At 53.4% G+C, this 12,658-nt stretch overlaps 1 protein-coding gene across 1 annotated transcript in view; it reads right to left on the minus strand.

Annotated features, from left to right (window-relative positions):
• Nucleotides 1-332: 332 nt before the first annotated feature.
• LOC147665144 (peroxisomal membrane protein PEX16-like) overlaps nt 333-12,658 on the minus strand; it is a 43,170-nt gene continuing 30,844 nt past the window's right edge. The window contains exon 7 of the mRNA XM_086949733.1: nt 333-517. Coding sequence (XP_086805859.1) covers nt 333-517 — 185 coding nt within the window. The remainder of the gene's footprint in view (nt 518-12,658) is intronic.

A 12,658-nucleotide genomic window follows, 5' to 3' on the forward strand; every position in this document is an offset into this window, starting at 1 on the left:
CTGGATGTCACAGAGGACCCCCCACTGTTTTACAAGCGGTCTAAAAAGGATCCGCTGGGACTGATTTGTACCCGTTGGGCAAAGGGAGCCTGAAGTCTATTAATATTTAAAGTGTAAACTGTTTTCAAAGTTTAAACAGTTTTTTTTTAAGTGGCTTTAGCCCCCTCTTTAAGACAGATTTCAGATACAGAAAGAAGGGAAAACTGAAACAAGTAGAGAAAGAGACAAGGTGAGTAGGGAGATTGGAAAGAGCCTGGCATGTGGGGATGGGCTGTTTCCAGTGCCAAGCTTGTTCGCCAGTTCAAGGGAACCCCTGTCCCTGGCATGGTGCCCTAGCAGGGCATTTGCAGGCTGAGGATACAGTGCACCAGGGGCCGGGCGATGTAGATGGACTCTGCAATGGTCTCCTGTAGGCCCAGGGGCGTGGGGGTCCGCTCACACTCAGCTGCCCGCCGCCGGCTCTTCTTTCGCTCTTGTCGCTGTGGGCAACCCCAAAGTCTTTCGCGAGAGGAGGCCGCTGCAATAGAAAGAGACACATTTAAAACCATGTGCCAGTTTGTCAACATTAAGGTGTACAGGGCTAGGTACCATGCATCCTGCCACCTATGCCACAAAGTACCAGTATCCAACAAGCATTTCCAATGTAATCGATGGCGCCTTTGGGACCTTATATGTATTTAGCCATGCAGCACATTAGCTGGGTGCAGAAACATTGTATTGTATTGTATTGTGGCATACTTGTATAGCGCAACCTGTCACCACAAAGGGCATCCTGGCGCTCTGACCCGTACTCAGTGGAACACAGTAGCTCAGCCTATCCTGGGAAAAAGATGAGTTTTTAGAGCCTTTCTAAAAGATAAGAGGTCTCCAAGGCTTCTCAAGGATCTAGGCAGAGAGTTCCAAAGTTTGGATGCCGCTACTCTGAAGGAGCGGCCCCCCATCCTCACTCTCTGGAATCGCGGGACTACCAGTAGCCTGGATGACGAGGAGCGTAAAGCTCTAGCTGGACAATACCAGGCAAACATTCGCCGCAAAGGAATGGGGCCCAGGTCATGAACAGCCCTAAACACAATACACGCTGCTTTGTAGCGCACTCGTAGATGAACTGGCAGCCAATGAAGTTCTCGCAGTGCTGCCGTAGAAGAGCTGTGATAGGGGCGAGAAAGGGCGAGTTTAGCAGCAATATTTTGCACCCTTTGCAACTTGCCCAGGAGTGTTACCGGGGCCTCCAGAAGTAGTGCGTTACAGTAGTCAAGTCGACTTAGGATGGTACAACGCACTACTTCTGGTCTGGCTTGCGCAGGGAGGAGAGGAAGGACCTTGCGCAGCATGCGGATCAGCATCATACATCAACATCTACTGTTCTTTAGCATGGATGAAAAGTAAGCACCAAACTGCATGACACGCCAGGTATGGGAACACATGGAGAGAAATATTGCCTTTTAGCAGGAAATTGTATAGTCCAAAGCCCTGTTTTTAATATAAAATCAGTGACTTCGGTGGTCAAATCACTGAAAATACAAGATTTGAAAAAAATATTGCCTACGGGTGCTTGTGGAAGACAATTTCTATGGACTGGAATCTAGAGAGTGCTAAAGTGATTCTGGTATTTTACTGACCTCTGCTTGTCGTTTTCGATCAAGACAGTTAAATAGAGGCAGTTGAACCGGAAAAAAGTCCCTAAGCAAAAGCAGACAAGTCCTAGGGCTGATCTCCAGAGCCCACAAAGTACATACACATATAAGTATATACTAAAGTATATACAAGAGGTCTCGAATGCTCGACCTAAAAACGTGCACCCCACAATAGCAAAATAACTGGAAACTCTTTCTCTGAACCACCCCTCCTGTGCCAGCGGGTACATCCATACGTCCCTCAGTTCATCTAAAGAGTTCTAGAGTAAAACCAATGTCCCCCTCTGCCACTCACAGGTGTAACCACACTGCTTACACCTTGGCAGAAGGCTTCTGTTGAAGACAACCCAAGCCAAACCAATACACCACACCGAGGAGAAAAGGGAGCCACTTGTCATCCTGTCTACGCTGAAAATAATTGTGCCAACGCCTACTATGAGCACCTCAAGCTGAGCCAAAAAGTACCATGGTGAAATACAGTCACTTTTTAACAAACTAACAGCTGTGGTGCCTGCAGGAAAACGGATTTGGGAGGGAAGGATTGAGTATTAAATCACTGAAATAACCTACCCCCTTGTTAGGTAGTTATCGTTTCTATAAGAATGGAGACAGTTGTAAACTAACACTTGAGTCAAGAAACCAACCAGTAAAACCCAATTGTGTAAAATGCAATAGAATTTTACTTTGAAAACAATTTTTGGGAGATCAGACGCAGTTAGGGCATTACAGACATACCAGAAGGGTACCGGTAAAAGTGCAACAGAAATATAAAAAAAATAAAACCTGAAAGCCAACAATTGGATACGTCAATCTAAAGTCAACATTTTTTGAGCATAAGTCACAAAATGCACGTCATCTACAAGTCATTGCATCTTCCTCTGCGCTGGTTTCCTACCGTTGAAAACAGAGTATGAATACTCTCTCCCGTACTGCCAGTGACAGTCAGACTCTTTACAGATACAAATGGGGCTAAACAGGACCACATTTCAAGAATAAATGGGTAAGTAAGGTTTTAGAGACCTATCTGAAGGAGAACTAGTTTAGTATCCTAACACTTCCACGTCTACCAAAGTTCCCAGAAGCATCATTTCTCTGACTTTCCAGGCTCGCTACCAGGGATGTTTGTGAATAGGAAATACATGGAAAAGTACAGTCTGTTGGAGGCATAATTCTCCACCCGTACTTTTCTGTTTGTTTGCGTGAATCCGCCTCAAACAAGGTACACCATGGGCAGCCCCGTGCAGGTATGTATGTTTGTATGTATGTGTGTTCTTATATAGCGCTCGACTTACCCTAAGGCATCTCGGCGCTTGCATTGGGAACCCGTCCTGGCTTTTTCCCTGTGAGATAACCCGTACTGGGCATCCCCAAGGTGAAAGTCAGGCATCCCGCCGCGTGGGGCCGTTGTGGCGATTAAGCAAGCTTATTGCCCAGAGCTGTATAGTGTGAACTCGGGCTTAGAGTGGGCACCGAAGCGAGAATTATCGAGTCCGTGGCCAATTGGGCTCAAGACCCTGCAGCGTCGGGAATCGAACCCTGGTCCCGGGTCTGACCTCTGCTTCAGGGTATGCCTCCTCTAACCAGTGAGCCACGTGGCACCAGGTCATAAGCCAGCGTCCTTTATGTCCAACGACTCTCTGCTGGCTATGAAGCAAATGTTAATATAGATTCAAACAAAACTCAAGTCCCAGTAGGCAAATATATGTTGTTTAAAAAAGGCTGGAAGCAAAGGCCTCGTGTGATATGCGTCTGTGAGTGGCACCCGTGTGGACATGTGATAACTGAAGGCAGTGATGGAGCGAGGTGGCAAACACAACATTTTGTGTACCCCTCATGAAATCAATGTCCCATAACTATAACGTTTACTAATTGCATGTTTTGTGAAATTAATCAACCATAGAATAAGATGCACACGTTATTTTTGTTTTTTGTTTTTTAATTACACATGGGGAATACTAATTCTGCTTATATGTTGCAATAATACTAGCTAATATGTATTGTTGTTGTGTTGTGGACTAATGCATAGCTTTAGTATAAATAAAATGCTATTTAAATGTGCTTTTGTATATGTTTTGTGAAAAGAGAGGGTCGATTATGTAAATATAAAACGCATTTGTGTGGCATATTACTAGGTAACGATTAGTGGGAAACATTAGCATGGGGGGGAGGTAAACAGAATGGGGTTCATTATTAAAATTAACATGGATTTCTGTTTGTTTCTATGATAGTTCCAAATGTGGCCTGTGAGGCCGAGTGAGAAAATGGCCGCTCTGAGCTACTGCGAGTGGGTATTGGTCTGCGCAGGCGCGCCAAAGATTTCTGCCAGCGCAAGTGAACTGACTGTGCTTGAGGGAGAAGTTCAAGGTTTCAGTATCCGGAACCTAGGATGGGTGCCAAGCATGAATAAGAGCATATCCAAGCCATGGGAAAGAAGGGCAATGTTGCTAAAATGCAATGTGCCTAGGCCACGGACTGGATAAACAATGGACGCTTTTTAAATTAGCTGAATCATGTGAATAATAAATGCTGTAATGGTAAGGAAGTGCACATCCACCGAATTTATCCAATCAGAACACAAGATGGTGATGTTAGTTACTTTTCTAGATAGATTAAGTTGAGAATTAGGGTATAAAAACCCCTGGACTTGTAAGGTTGGGGTCGCTTTTTCCATTTCTATCGGAGATGCTGCCCGTCTGCTGACCGATTCCTGGATGTAAGAATTTTATGAACTTCTTATTTGTTTGCTTTGCAGGACTGTTAGGATAAGATGAGGGTGTTAGTCAGGGATGTTAGGAGAGACTGAATTTGGAATCAATCAATCAATCAATCAAAGCATTTATATAGCGCACTACTCACCCGGAGGGTCTCAAGGCGCTGGGGGAGGGGGGTCCGCTACTGCTCGAACAGCCAGGTCTTGAGTTGCTTCCTGAAGGCGAGGTGGTCCTGGGTCAGACGGAGGTGGGTCGGGAGGGAGTTCCATATCTTGGCGGCGAGGTAGGAGAAGGACCGTCCCCCTGTGGTGGCTCTTCGGATGCGGGGAACGGTGGCGAGGGCGTGGCCGGTCGATCGAAGCTGGCGTTTGGGAGCGTAGAAGTTGAGGCGGCTGTTGAGGTATCCTGGGCCTTGGTTGTGTAGGGCTTTGTGTGCGTGGGTGAGGAGTCGGAAGGTGATTCTCTTGTTGACCGGGAGCCAGTGCAGGTCTCTCAGGTGTCCGGAGATGTGGCTGCGACGGGGGATGTCCAGGATGAGACGTGCTGAGGCGTTCTGGATCCGCTGGAGTCTCTTCTGGAGTTTGGCGGTGGTTCCGGCGTAGAGGGAGTTGCCGTAGTCCAGACGGCTGGTGACGAGGGCCTGGGTGACTGTCTTCCTGGTCTCGGTGGGGATCCACCGGAAGATCTTACGTAGCATGCGCAGGATGTTGAAGCACGATGAGGAGAAGGAGTTGACTTGTCTGGTCATGGAGAGGGAGGAGTCCAGGATGAAGCCCAGGTTGCGTGCGTGGTCTGTTGGTTTGGGTGCGCTGCCTAGGGCGGGGGCCACCAGGAGTCGTCCCAGGCGGAGGGTGAGGATCCCAGGATGAGGACTTCCGTCTTGTCCGAGTTCAGTTTCAGGCGGCTGTTCTTCATCCATTCGGATACCTCTTTCATCCCTTCGTGAAGGTTGGCTCTGGCGGTGGCGGGGTCGTTGGTGAGGGAGAGGATCAGCTGGGTGTCGTCGGCGTAGGAGATGATGTTGAGGTTGTGCTGGCGTGCAATGTCTGCGAGGGGGCTCATGTAGACGTTGAAGAGGGTTGGGCTGAGCGAGGAGCCTTGAGGAACGCCGCAGATGACTTCGGTGGCTTCAGATCTGAACGGGGGGAGGCGCACTCTCTGTGTCCTTCCGGCGAGGAAGGAGATGATCCACTCCAGTGCCTTCTCCTGGATTCCGACGTTGCTGAGTCGCTGCACTAGTGTACGGTGGCAGACAGTGTCGAAGGCCGCGGAGAGGTCTAGGAGGATGAGGGCTGCTGTTTCTCAGTTGTCAAGCAGTGCTCTGATGTCATCAGTGGCTGCGATCAGGGCGGTCTCGGTGCTGTGGTTGGCCCGGAAGCCGGACTGCGAGAGGTCGAGGGATCCGTTTGACTCGAGGAAGGCGGCCAGCTGCTTGTCGACGGTCTTCTCGATGACTTGAGCAGCGAGATGGGGCGGTAGTTCTTGAGGTCGGTGGGGTCGGCTGATGGTTTCTTTAGTAGAGCGCTGAGTTCGGCGTGTTTCCAGCTCTCCGGGAAGGTAGCGGTGTCGAAGGAGGTGTTGATGATGTCCCGCAGGTGGGGTGCGATGACAGCGTCGGCCTTGTTGAAGATGTGGTGAGGGCAGGGGTCGGTAGGAGATCCGGAGTGGATGGAGTTCATCGTGCGGACGGTGTCTTCGGTGCTGATCGAGGTCCAGGCGCGGAGGGTGGTGGTGGGGGGCGTTGGTTCGGTCGTGGCGTGTGTCGGTTGCGTGCTGAAGCTGTTGTGTATGTCCGCGATCTTGTTGTGGAAGTAGGAGGCAAGGGAGTTGCAGAGGTCTTGCGAAGGGGTGATGTCGTTTCCGACGTTGGGGTTGGAGAGCTCTTTAACGATGTTGAAGAGTTCCTTGCTGTTGTGTGCGTTGTTGTCCAGTCGTTCCTTGAATGCGGTTCTCCTGGTGGCGTGGATGAGTTGGTGGTGTATTCAGGTGGCGAGCTTGAGGGCAGTCATGTTGTCCGGTGTTGGGTCTCTGCGCCATGTTCTCTCGAGGGCTCGGCAGTTCTTCTTGGAGCTCTTGAGTTCGTCGGTGAACTATGGGGCTTTCTTGCTACCGGGTCTGTTAGGCGGGGTCTTCAGAGGGGCGAGGTCGTCTGCGCAGTTGCTGATCCACTTCGCGAGGTTGGTGGTCGCCTGGCTTGGGTTCGTTGCGCTGGTGGGTGTGTTCTTGCTCAGGGAAGTCACGAGCTGGTCGGCTGTGATCTTGTTCCAGCTTCTGCGTGCAACCTGTTGCTGGTGGTGGGGGATCGTGGTCCTTCTGAAGCTGAAGTGGACGCAGCTGTGGTCCGTCCAGTGGAGTCCGGTGGCGTGGCTGAAGGCGATGTCCTTGCAGGATGAGAAGACGAGGTCGAGTGTGTGTCCGGCGTAGTGGGTGGGGGTGGTGACCAGCTGCTTGAGTCCGAGGTTTGCGAGGGTGTCCAGCAGGGTGGTGGTGTTGCGGTCGTTGTTGTTCTCCAGGTGGAAGTTGAGGTCCCAGAGGAGGATGTAGTCAGCGGAGAGGAGGGCGTGCGGGCTGATGAAGTTGGCGATGTCTTCGCTGAATTGTGTGCGCGGTCCCGGGGGTCTGTAGATGAGGGTGCCTCTGAGGGTGGTCTTGGGGTTGATGTGGACCTGGAAGTGCAGGTGCTCGGCGGGTGCGAGGGTGTCGTTGGTGTTGGTCGTGATGCGGATGGTGTTCCTGTGGATGATGGCGATGCCTCCTCCGGTCTGGTTGATGCGGTCCTTTCGGATGATCTTGTAGCCGTCTGGGATGGCGATGGCGATGTCGGGCGCTGAAGAGGCGTTCATCCAGGTTTCCGTGAGGAAGGCGACGTCTGGTGAGGTTGTGTCGAGCAGGTTCCAGAGCTCGATGGCGTGTCTGTGGCTGGAGCGGGTGTTGAGCAGGATGCAATTCAGGTGGCTGCTGCTGTTGCTCGTCTTGGTCTTGGTGGGTGCAGGAGTGGTGCTGGTCCGGATGCAGGTGAACTAGCAGACGTTGCAGCAGAAGGGTCCGTGGGTGCGTCTCGGGGTGGCTCGGTAGCATCCTGGGATTCGGCCGGCGTTGAGTGCGTTGAGGGTGGCGGCGTTGTATGTCCGGCGGGTGGGCTAGGGTCTACGGGGGCCAGGGGTCCTGGTGCTGGGTGCGGTCCAGGCGCGGACGGGCGCAGACGGGCATACCTTTGGCGCGCCTTCGGCGCACAATCGTCGCGCCCGCTGCACGTACGCCCGGTCGCCATTTATGGCGAAGTGGGAGGGAGGGAGGAGCTGCGAGGCGGGAGCGGGGAGGGTACAGAAGAAAAGGGGGCGTGGCCGCGGGCACGGCGGCGGGAAGCGGGGAGCGGGGCACAAGGGGAGACAACAACACGGAGGAAAATTACGAAATCACTGGGGAAAATAGCTCAAGTCAGAAGCTCAGGGGGATACAAGAAACAGTGTTACACGGGAGGAAAAACAAGTTAAGCACAAGGTAGACAATGCGATCCCGCTAGGGCAGCGGGGGGCGGGGTCGTGGCTGCAGGCGCAGCGAGGCTGAGTGCAGCAGCGGGAAGGAGGGGCACACACAGCAGCTGGTGTACGTGCGGTGCGGGGGTGTCCTGGGAGCAGGTCATCCTAGGTCACTATCTGTTCTTTGCTAAAACTTTACCGAATTCTATAAGAAAGCGATTTTCTGAGCTCTTAATAAAATGATCATGTTTTTGAAATAAAGTTTAAGAATTACTGAATAAAGAATCAATAAATGCGTAATGTCAGACATACTAAAAGATTTTTGTGAATAAAAATTAGAGAAATTAAGAATTAATAGCTGGTCTTGGTTTCTTCCTACGCCTAATTTTCGTTCTAGCAGATGCATTGCCATTATGGTGGTGTGTCTGAATATAAGTGTTTAATATGAAACCATGGTAAAACTGTTTTGAACTTTTAGTGTAAATAATAAATAGGTTTTAGACGCTCCACCAAATGTTACAGCATTTCTCCATTGCGATTCACCAGAAGCCTTGAAGCCAAGTGTAAGTGAACAGGGTAAATGCGCAGTGTTATGGGCCCCACTGGTGCATGTTTTGAGTGTTCAAAGGTTTCAGGGAAATGGTGAGTAATGATTAGAAATCATTTTTGGAGCCGCGCTGTAGCAGCAGCACTGGGCACAGTTACCACCAGAGTGGCAGTAAGTGGTTTTATTATGAACTTTAACGTGCACGTTTAGAGCTCTAGCTGCTAACTTCTCATAACTTTAAAAAAGGTTTATCAGTTTTCCTAGGGAATTAAAAGGAAAAACAAGCTTTTGTTACCAAGACGGCCTTATGGTCTGGGAACAGGTCAGCAAAGAGGTGCCTTAAAACTTCACGGTGGAGGGGTCCCTACTCCCGAGGAGGCGCCCCAGGGGCACAATGCTTCACGCTGGGGTCCCTACTCCTGAGGAGGCGCCCCAGAGGCACAATGCTTCACGCTGGGGTGTCCCTACTCCTGAGGAGACGCCTCAGGGGCACAATGCTTCAGACCGGAGGGTCCCTACTCCCGAGGAGGTGCCCCAGGGGCACAATGTATCACAACGGAGGATCCCTACTCCAGAGGAGGAGCCCAAGGGGCACAAACCTTCAAGACGGAGGGTCCCTACTCCCAAAGAGGCGCTCCAGGGCCACAATGCTTCATGCCGGAGGGTCCCTACTCCAGAGGAGGCGCCCCAGGGGCACAATGCTTCACGCTGTACGGTCCCTACTCCCGAGGAGGCGCCCCGGGGCACAAGGCTTCAGGCCGGAGGGTCCCTACTCCCGAGGAGGCACCCCAGGGGCACAATGCTTCAAGACAGAGGGTCCCTACTCCCGAGGAGGCGCCCCAGGGGCACAATGCTTCACGCTGGGGGTCCCTACTCCCGAGGAGGCGCCCCAGGGGCACAATGCTTCACGCTGGGGACCCTACTCCAGAGGAGGCGCCCCAGGGGCACAATGCTTCACGCTGGGGGGTCCCTACTCCCGAAGAGGCGCCCCAGGGGCACAATGCTTCAGGCCGGAGGGTCCCTACTCCTGAGGAGGCACCCCAGGGGCACAATGCTTCAAGACGGAGGGTCCCTACTCCTGAGGAGGCGCCTCAGGGGCACAATGCTTCACGCTAGAGGGTCCCTACTCCCGAGGTGGCGCCACAAGGGCACAATGCTTCACGCTGGCGGGTCCCTACTCCAGAGGAGGTGCCCCAGTGGCACAATGCTTCACGCTGGGGTCCCTACTCCAGAGGAGGCGCCCCAGGGGCACAATACCTCATACAGGAGGGTCCCTACTCCCGAGGAGGCGCCCCAGGGGCACAATGCTTCAGACCGGAGGGTCCCTACTCCGAGGAGGAGCCCTAGGGGCACAATGCTTCAGGCCGGGGGGTCCCTACTCCCAAGGAGGCGCCCCAGGGGCACAATGCTTCAGGCCGGAGGATCCCTACTGCCGAGGAGGCGCCCCAGGGGCACAATGCTTCACGCTGGGGGATCCCTACTCCCAAGGAGGCACCCCAGGGGCACAATGCTTCACGCTGGGGGGTCCCTACTCCCGAGGAGCCGCCCCAGGGGCACAATGCTTCACGCCGGAGGGTCCCTACTCCAGAGGAGGCGCCCTAGGGGCACAATGCTTCACGCCGGAGGGTCCCTACATCGAGGAGCCACCCCAGGGGCACAATGCTTCACGCCGGAGGGTCCCTACTCCTGAGGAGGCGCCCCAGGGGCACAATGCTTCACGCTGGGGGGTCCCTACTCCCAAGGAGGCACCCCAGGGGCACAATGCTTCACGCTGGGGGGTCCCCACTCCCAAGAAGGCACCCCAGGGGCACAATGCTTCATGCTGGGGGATCCCTACTCCCGAGGAGGTGCCACAGGGGCACAAGGCTTCAGATCGGAGGGTCCATACTCTGAGGAGGTTCCCCAGGGGCACAATGCTTCACGCTGGGGGGTCCCTACTCCCAAGGAGGCACCCCAGGGGCACAATGCTTTTCGCCGGAGGGTACCTACTCCCCAGGAGGTACCCCAGGTGCACAATGCTGCACGCCAGACGGTCCCTACTCCAGAGGCGGCGCCCCAGTGGCCCAAAGCTTCACGCCAGACGGTCCCCACTGCAGAGGACGTACCCCAGGCAAGCAATGCTTCACGACGGAGGGCCCCTACTCCTGAGGAGGCGCCCCAGGGGCACAATGCATCACACCAGAGGGTCCCTACTCCAGAAGAGGTACCCCAGGGGCACAATGCTTCACGCCGGAGGGTCCCTACTCCTGAGGATGCGCCCCAGGGACACAATGCTTCAGGCCGGAGGGTCCCTACTCCGAGGAGCCGCCCCAGGGGCACAATGCTTCAATCCGGAGGGTCCCTACTCCAAGGAGGTGCCCCAGGGGCACAATGCTTCACACCGGAGGGTGCCTGCCCCAGAAGAGGTTCCCCAGGGGCACAATGGTTCACACCGGAGGGTCCCTACTCCCGAGGAGGCGCCCCAGGGGAACAATTCTTCACGCCGGAAGGTCCCTACTCCAAGGATTTGCCCCAGGGGCACAATGCTTAACACCGCAGGGTCCCTACTCCAGAGGAGGCGCCCCAGGGGCACAATGCTTCACTCTGGGGGTTCCCTACTCCCGATGAGGCACCCCAAGGGCACAATGCTTCACGCCGGAGGGTCCCTACTCCAGAAGATGCTCCCCAGGGGCACAATGCTTCAGGCCGGATGGTCCCTACTCCTGAGGAGGCACGTAGGGGCACAATGCTTCAAGACGGAGGGTCCCTACTCCTGAGGAGGTGCCGCAGGGGCACACCACGGGGGCACAATGCTTCAAGACAGAGGGTCCTCACTCCTGAGGAGGCGCCCCAGGGGCACAAAGCTTCAGTCCGCAGGATCCCTACTCCCAGGTTCTGCACACCGCACGCAGAGTTACCCTCTGGTTTGCACTGCTCTCCAGTCTGTGGGTCAGAGCCTGATATAGGTACATGGAAGTTTTAGCAGCAGAGATAGATTCTCTACTTTCGTTACACAGCCACCACCTGCTCTCTCTATAACTCCCTTAAGTGACGGAGGGACAGCCTGGTGCCCACTCATACCTGCCCCTCCAAACCAGCCTTACAACTACAGGGTCAATTAAACAGCTCAATGCATCACTTTCTTTTGAAGTGTTCTTTCCTTAGTCAGTAGATGACCCTGTAAGAGCCACAGTAATGGAGCATGGGGTCGGGGGTTTAGAGGAATGCGGCTGGGCACTGGCGCGACCCTGGAGAGGCCACAGTCCCAACATCCAACCGTGTTCTGATTCCCTGAAGCAAAGAGCCTGGAGACGTAGTAAAACCGTAGGAGCAGAGGGTTTACTGTAGGTCTGCCTGGTCGCCTCCTCGGTTCACGACAGACACTCTTAGGCAGGGACGTTCGTGAGCCTTTTCAAGATCTCAGTAGCCTTTGGACCCTGTAGGGGGGCTCAGGGGACCAACCACTAGTGGACCTATCTGGAGGCAATTCCTCCCCTATGGGACCAGTGAGGACAGTAGCCTAACCCGGCGCCCGGACAAACAGGCCGCACTATATATATCCTTCGTGCTGCTCGGTGCCACTCCAGGAGCCCCAACGGTCAGCCTCGCTCATCCTGCCCTTCACATTCATGAGATAACGTTTTGCTTCCACCAGAGCTTTCTCAGCCTTTCACCACTTTGTAGTACCAAAGGCTGCCAGGCGAGTGGTTAATATTTAATCTACTTCGCCTCTGATTCAAGGTCACTCCTCCAACCTCTTCAGGTGACAGAGGAAGTTTTCACTGGTGCGGATAAGACACCCATTAATGGGAACACTTACACAGAACCATGATGGCCTCATATGAAGATCAAGACCTTCAAGTTTGAGGTCAAATAGGTCATTAAAAGAGGTTTATAAATTATAGGTAGTCTTCTAAAGTCAGTTCCATCGTCCTAGTACGTGGCTGAAATCTTCCCTGCGTTCCACATAGAACATTTAACTCTGCTCCAGTGCAGTACATTGACTGAAAATCAAACTACAGCAATAGGGCGAACACATATTTTAATGGGCAGAGCACATGCGCCAAGAGGCCGGTTAGTGTTGTAACAGTGCCCAAGTCAAAACACCAGCAACTGCGGTGAAAGAAAATGGTATGGCACCACACCAAAAGGAGGCCTGTCCCACACGGCCTGTCCCAAAAGGAAGGGTGGTCAAATGCACAAGATATGCGTAAAAACGTTTGCCCAACCAAGGCGCCACTAAGCACATGCCAAAAAAAAAATGGGAAGTACAATCAAACCTGAATACAACTACTTTGATGATCAGTC

The sequence above is a fragment of the Lissotriton vulgaris genome, unplaced genomic scaffold (genome assembly GCF_964263255.1).
Source record: "Lissotriton vulgaris unplaced genomic scaffold, aLisVul1.2 SCAFFOLD_3981, whole genome shotgun sequence".
Lineage (NCBI taxonomy): Eukaryota > Metazoa > Chordata > Amphibia > Caudata > Salamandridae > Lissotriton > Lissotriton vulgaris.